This window comes from Erpetoichthys calabaricus, chromosome 9 (genome assembly GCF_900747795.2).
Source record: "Erpetoichthys calabaricus chromosome 9, fErpCal1.3, whole genome shotgun sequence".
NCBI lineage: Eukaryota > Metazoa > Chordata > Cladistia > Polypteriformes > Polypteridae > Erpetoichthys > Erpetoichthys calabaricus.
In genome coordinates this window covers 39,756,251-39,763,975 of record NC_041402.2, presented here as the reverse complement: position 1 = coordinate 39,763,975, position 7,725 = coordinate 39,756,251, and the positions used below count along the sequence as shown (strand labels likewise).

The following is a 7,725-nucleotide window of genomic DNA, read 5'->3' as shown; positions in this document are numbered from 1 at the left end:
TTTTACAGAGACATTTATAAATTTATATAAACATAGAAGGGATTGTGAAGAACCCTTTAATTTTTGATTTTACAACCGGCCTGTGTTTTTCTTTTTAGAAATCGTTTTTACCATTAAAATAATATGAATTGTAACAATGATTATAAAATTTTGCAATATAACAAAAATATAAAATTTCAAAATATTACAGAAAAAGCTGTCATTAAGTTATTTTATATTTATGAATATCACGTCTCTTATTATATGTTTTCAAAACTGTATTTGCTGTATTTTCGTATTACTTTATATTATACTATTTTTTTAACAATTTCTTAGTGATTTCTTTGTCAGTACTTCAACTATCCTTTCCATCTTTTGTTTCCATGTTCTTTGGAAGCTTCTTTAGACCAAATTAATGACATTATGGGCTTCCTCCACTTGAGTAGGAGTTCACTTTTTGAATAGGTAATAATAAGAATAAGGCATATGTTACAGTGGGGGACATCATGATTTTAGAGAGGCCTAGATGGGGCATGGCCAAAAAAAGTTTGGGAACCACTGTTCTAGATCTTCAGGTCACGATGAGACACCACCTTCCGGGAGCGGCTGCTTTTGATATCTTTGACAAAAGGGACAGAGCCTTTTAGGGGCTTTGTGGGTGTAGCTAGGCAGGCCCCTGTGGGTAGCTGTTTGATTTTGTAAGGAAAGGAGGACGTACCGTTAGAGTCAGTGCCCCCTCTTTTTCCCTCTCGTTCCCCTTCTCATTCCAGTGTGGTACTGTTTACCTCTTCTGAGCCTGGAAGGTGGTTCCCAGGTGTGCAAGTGTGACAGTATATATGGATTCAGAAAGTATTCAGACCCCTTCGCTTTTGTCACATTTTGTTATGCTGCAACCTTGTGTTAAATGCAATTATTTTTTTTCCTTCATAAAAGTAACACTCAATACTTCATAATGATAAAGTGAAAAGAGGACTTCAGAAATTTGAGCAAGTTTATTAAAGATAAAAAGTGAAATATCACATTGACACCAGTATTCCGATCCCGTGCTATGACCCTGGTGCATCCCACTCTATCGATCATCATAGAGATGTTTCAGCACCTTGTTTGGAGTTCACCTGTGGTCAATTCATTTGATTGAACAGGATTAGGAAAGACAGAAACCTGACTATGTAAGGTCCACAGCTGATGATGTGAATCTGAGCAAAACCCAAACTGCCATGTCAAAGGATTTCCCTACAGAGTTAAAGATAGAATTTTTTCAAAACACAGATCTGGGGAAGGCTACAAATACATTCTGACATTATTTCAGATTCTCAAGAGGACTGCTGCATTCATGATTCTTAAATGGAAGAAGCTTGGAACAACCACAACTCTTTCTACAGCTGACCATCCAGCCAAACTGACCAGTTGGGGAGGAGAGCAATGGTAAGAGAGGTGACCATGAACCAGATGGTCATTCTGGCTGAGCTCCAGAGAACATGTGTGGTGATGGGACAAACTTCCAGAAGGACATTCATCACTGCAACACTTCATAAATCTGGGTTTAAAGACACATTGGCCAGACAGAAACAAGCCTCTCCACAGTAAGAGATACAGTACATGGAAGCCTAATTGGAGATTGCAAAAAGGCATCTGAAGAACTCTCAGACTGTGTAATAATGCCAAGATTAGGCTCATGTCTGAAGGAAACCAGACACTGCTCGTCACCTGTGCAATACCATTCCACCAATGAAGCAGGGTGGTGGAAGCATCATGCTGTGGGGTTGTTTTTCAATGGAAGGAACTGGGGGACAAGACAGGGCCAACAAAATGCAAATAATGTAATGATGCATCTTATAATACAGCATTTGTAAATGTTTGATCTAATATTGAGTAAATACTCCATACAAAGCATTTACAATTATATCTTTGGATATACTACATCTGTGTGTGTAGTCTGAGGTAATAACAGTGTTAGTGTTTCCAACAACTCCATTTTAATAACATTAATTAGTCTAAAACATATTATCAAAATACAATGGTACAAAGGTGGTGCTTCAGTTTTACAACAGGGAGACTCAGGTTCAAATACTGAGTGCTCCTTGTGTGGATTTTGCAAGTTCTCCTTTTTGGTTTTCCAAAAAAAAAACTATCCACATGAAGGTTCCAGAAAGAACCATTATGTGTGTGAATCTGTAACAGATTCCAAAAAAGAACTACAAGTAGATAATAACAGATTTGTGAAATCCTACTGGGTTCCTGATTTTAAAAGGATGCAAGCGACATACAGGAATACAGACTGAGTTCAGGTCTTCTTGATCTCTTAGTATCCTGCCATTTGTTCATTATACATTAAACGTGTGTCTTGCTCACATATTAAGAACCTTTTCAAAGCCCACTTTCATATGGCAGGAGCAGTTGTTTTTCAAGCAATGATTTCAAGAGGAACAACACTGTGCATTGCCATTAAAGAACAGTTGTTTTTAAAAGTTTGTGTAGATTTCCTCTGGTTGTTTCTATTTCCTCCCAAAGACATGTGTAAGGTGGTGGGTGGGTGTTTGTGTGAGAGTATTCACCCTGTGATGGACTAGTGCCATCTATTGAGATTGTTTTCGCCTTGCGTACTGGGACCCTTCTCTGGATAAGTGGGTTTAAAAATGAATGGATGGATTAATACAGTTACTAGTCCATTTGTTATTTAAACCCACATTATTACTATAATGAATGGAACTGATTAATGTTATGCAAGGTGGACACCACCACAGCACCAGAGGCAAAATATAAGGCCATGTGATACAAGTCCAGTCTATTGCAAGGCACACAGCGTTATAAAATAGCAGTTTAGAGTTACAAACTAGTCTAACACATTTACTAGACTAATTAGACTAGTCTAACACATTTTAGGTCAGATGTACAAAACGGAGTATCAGGGGAAAAAATAAATGCAAACGCAAGAAAAAATGTGAACACATGGAAAATCCTTTGCTCCATCCATTTTGTCTGGAGTAGTGAGCCAGCAATGGTAGCCAGTCGGCTACTACATTTTTTTTCTTCTTCATCCATCCATCCATCATCCAACCTGCTATATCCTGCATGTCTTTGGACTGTGGGAGGAAACCGGAGCTCCCGGAGGAAACCCGCGCAGACACAGGGAGAACATGCACACTACGCAGGGAGGACCCAGGAAGCTGCTCTTTCTTTTCTTGCATTCATAAAACACACACAACACACATTTCGATCTGGCTGAAACCACTTTCACCTGTCGTCCAGACAGGCCACACTCACCTACACAACTATCCTCAAAACTTTGAGTCATCAGAGCGCGTCAGTTTGCTCAAAGTAAACCGTGATGTACAAAACATGCAAAAGAAAATGTCCATTTTAATACAAATATAAAGGTGATTGCCTTCAGTCGTAGATCTACTCCGTGTTGGCAAAACACATTTCTTAAGTACACAGCTCTGTAGTTACGAATGTAAGGAAACATTACGCAAAGAAAATAAATAATATATTATTCCGTAAAAGACAACAGGTTGTATGCCAGATTAAAGATGCAGAGTTCAGTATTACCGTCAATTAGCAATCCCATCATAAACTCTATGGTCTCTTGCTGGTGTTTACCTCTGCGGACACAGTTGATCGGGTCACTGTCAGCGTCGCTGTGCTCTGCATGGTTTATTAATGCATTGAAGTCTATTTCACTTATAAATTAAACAACCTGTTTACTTATTATTTTAGCATTTAAGCAGTTTAGAATCGATCGGTTTTATCTACTGCAGAAGAAAGATAATGAGCGTATTTTATCCAACTTCATGATTTATTAATACGCATACTTAATTTATAATACACTATTGATAATTTCTGTGCTGATAAGCTCAAAGTTATTTGACTCGATAGCTGGCTCGTTTTATCGAAGTTTTTATTTTAACATAGCTGCCACATATTATCGTACACTTCACCTTTCAAGTCCCTCGAGTCCAGAAGTGCAACTGATAATTAGAACATTTGCGCTGTAAATTGGCCAACTAAGTTCTAAGCGGAAGAAGTCTACTCAGGAGTACCGCTGTCACTTTATTTCGTCGATCTGTTTATTATCTTGGTCGACATATCGACATGTAGGCGTCTCACTTTTTCTGATGCTCTCTTGAACCTAGGGCAGTCCTTTCCGATAAATTCCGTCCGCGGTATCCACGCTATTATTTGGATGTTCAAAGTAGCGACCGCGCATCTGTTGCTCTGCCCCCTTGCACCACGTGCACGACTCTGTGTGTGTGTGTGTGTGTGTGTGTCTGTGTGCGTGCGCGCTTGTGAGTAAGTGACAGACACACAGAGTGAAAGAGAGAGAGAGAGGGGAGAAAAGGAAAAAGAGCCTGTGTAGATGTGCATGTTACACCTCCCTTCAGTCGGGACGGAGTCGTTCCACATTTCCAGCAAACCGTTTCTGCAGAAGGTGACAAACGAAGTCATGGATCGCAAAACCTGTTGCTGGATCACCCGGATCCCTCTCCAAAGATAAGCCAGCACGCGGATCTCTTCTCCTAAAGGAGGCAGGATGGACGAGGGCAGGGCGCGCACCCAAAACGACACTCTTTCTGAGAACTGGAACTCAGAGGCAAACATCACCTCTGAAAAAGAAGGGGGTCCTGAGGCGGTCATTGTGCCGGTCATGTTTGGAGTTATATTTCTCTTGGGCATTATCGGGAATTCTCTGGTGATGGTGGTCATCGGGAGGATTAAGTCTAGGCGATCGAGGAGCATCACTAACACTTTCATCTTAAACCTCAGCATAGCGGACCTGTCCTTTCTCATTTTCTGTGTGCCTTTCCAGGCTACTATTTATTCCTTGCCCGAGTGGATATTCGGAGCTTTCCTCTGCAAGTTCGTGCATTACTTTGTAATGGTCAGCATGTTGGTTAGCATATTCACACTGGTTGCCATGTCGGTGGACAGGTATATTGCCGTTGTGCATTCTAAGCGGTCCCCGTGTATCCGAAACAAGAAAAACGCGTCCATCGGGGTTGCTGCAATCTGGGTTCTATCCTTCGTGTTCGCCATCCCAGTGGCTCAGCACCAGACATTAAGAGGGCACCAAGACGCCCCCAACAGATCGTTCTGTTGGGAGGTGTGGCCAAACACTACAACTAAGCAGACGTACAAAGTAACCATCTTGATGATCGGCTACCTGCTGCCTTTAGTGTTGATCACGTGCTGCTATGCGAAGGTGAGTGGGCAGTGTCCGATCTGAAAAAGGGGAGGGGTCAGCTGGGTTTATTACTAATTGGTCTTTAAAGCCCCTGACATCTTCCTGCGAGTTGTGTTTCAGCAAAAAAATACAGCAGTGAAAATATCTGTGTGGCGTTTGCATGATTTCCCTATGTCTATGTGGGGGTTTTCTTTTACAGCGGTGTTTCTTCATCTATTTTTTCTCGTAACTCAATCTTGCCCTTGCTAGCATCTTTGAGACCCAGTATGTCATGACTGTCAGATCCGGGGGGATCCCCCTTGGAGAACTACTGCAGTAAGTCATAACAGTGCAATGCTGATTGCTTAGTCTGCCCAAGGCGACCCAGCAGGAGACATTTTGCAAACCATACTGCAACCCCTTCCCATTGAATACAATGGTAAATCATGAGCCTGCATGTGCCACAACCCACAGTTTATGAAACTATGCTTTACAGACTTGTGTGCGCATGGTTAACTAAAGATTCTAAATAAGCCTGAAGTGTCTGTTTATGTAAATGGGTCCTGCGATGGACTTGCTTTCTTAATAGGCCTTGTTCCTCTTTTAGTCTCAATGCTGCATAGGCAAAAGCTTCCTGGGATACTGAACTGGAGTAGCAGGTTAGAAAACAGGGATGGTTAGATGGATGGACTGAAGATTACATTGCCAAGGTTATTGGGTCAATAGCTTTCATGAAGTTTATGGAATAAGCAGGTTAAAAAAATGGAGTACAGTGGGTAAAGGAGCGTATGTTTGCAGGAAGCATGTCATGGTAGTACAAAAAATCTCTTGAATATCAGTGTCTTACCTAAGATCAAGTGCTTGTTTGATCAATCATTTATTCAATGTGCTGTAGCATATTTTATTGTGAGTATGCATCAATTAAAGATATTAGTGACTTTTATTTTTAGAGTGCACATCATTTTAATATGAAATTAAAGTCCTGAAGGTGTCTGCTTTATTTTATGAAATTGTTTTGTGCATTTGTACTTTTCTTTCACTGTCCTGTCATTTGTGTGCATATACAGTACACTGTGCTCTGTAGGGGCATCATCAAGATCCAAACCCCAGATACAACCACACCAAAGATGGTCTTGGGTTCAAATACATTTTTTATTTCAGGTTTCTTCCACAATTCACAAGCACCAATCTTTCCTTTCTTCTTCAGTCCTCCCAAGTGAGCTCTGTCCTACTAGTCTCCCAACTCCACCTGTGTAAGGTGGAGGGACCCTTTCAACCTGGACCCAGGGATACTTCCAGTGTGTTAGCACGTTTGCAAGGAAGCACTTTTGGGTCAGGTGGCGACTCCATCCGACAGGTGAGCCTCGTCTTAACAGCACCATCTAGTGGCCACCGAGGTCCCCATCAGCACTGCTCTCCAGAACTACATCTCTCACACACAGCCTGCAGGTGTCCAAATGGGAGCTATGCCAGAGTGATGCTGCCACCCAGTGCACTGGGGGAATACCCACCCACTGTCCTTCCATTTTATCATCCGGACTGGGAAAGGGAATACCAACCATGCTGACCGGGACACTCGTCCACCATTAATGACGGACTCCCTGCCATATAAACAAAACTCCATATCAGCCAGGATGCCAGTCCATCCGTTATGTTCATCAACATATTTTCTTTATAGCCCGTTATTTAACTTAAGTATGTACTGTATACCCTTACTTAAACACATTGCCCTTTCTCTGTCTTATGTTGCATAGTGGTCCTGCATTCGTATCACTGTACATACAATGCATATAGGTGATACAACAATACAATCCACTTGAATTGACTTACACCATTACGTCTTCATTGTTCTATCACTCCAATCTGCAGTTTCAGAAGATCTGTAAATGATGTAGTGGCTTCTGTGATTAAAGTTGTTCTCTTAACATAGTGTTGAGGAAACATGTGCAGCATGATTCTGCATTTCAGGTGTTGGTGACAGTCTATTACATTATCATGTCAGCAGTCTATATTTTTTTTGTGAAGTAGGATAAAAAAAGACCAAGGTAAATGTGTTTGGGATAAGTCACACCATGCAACACCATATATTTAAGGAAGGTAGGTAGGTAGGTACTTTATTAATCCCAAGGGGAAATTCACATACTTCAGCAGCAGCAGCATACTGATAAAAAACAATAAATTAAAGAGTGATAAAAATGCAGGTATAACAGACAATATCTTTGTATAATGTTAATGTTTACTTCTCCCCCGGGTGGAGTTGAAGAGTCGCATAGTGTGGGGGAGGAACGATCTCCTCAGTCTGTCAGTGGAGAAGGACATTGACAGCAGTCTGTCACTGAAGCTGCTCCTCTGTCTAGAGATGACACTGTTTAGTGGATGCAGTGGATTCTCCATGTTTGACAGGAGCCTGCTCAGCGCCCGTCGCTCTGCCACAAATGTCAAACTGTCCAGCTCCGTGCCTACAATAGAGCCTGCCTTCCTCACCACTTTGTCCAGGCGTGAGGCGTCCCTCTTCTTTATGCTGCCTCCCCAGCACACCACTGTGTAGCAGTGTCATCAGCGAACATTTGCACGTGGCAGGACTC

General features: G+C 41.6%; 1 protein-coding gene across 1 annotated transcript in view; it reads left to right on the top strand.

Annotated features, from left to right (window-relative positions):
• The first annotated feature begins 4,283 nt into the window (after positions 1-4,283).
• The window catches only part of galr1b (galanin receptor 1b), a 72,652-nt gene continuing 69,210 nt past the window's right edge, over positions 4,284-7,725 (top strand). Inside the window, exon 1 of the mRNA XM_028809341.2 lies at positions 4,284-5,179. Within this exon, the coding sequence (XP_028665174.2) occupies positions 4,511-5,179 (669 nt within the window). The 5' untranslated portion in view covers positions 4,284-4,510. The remainder of the gene's footprint in view (positions 5,180-7,725) is intronic.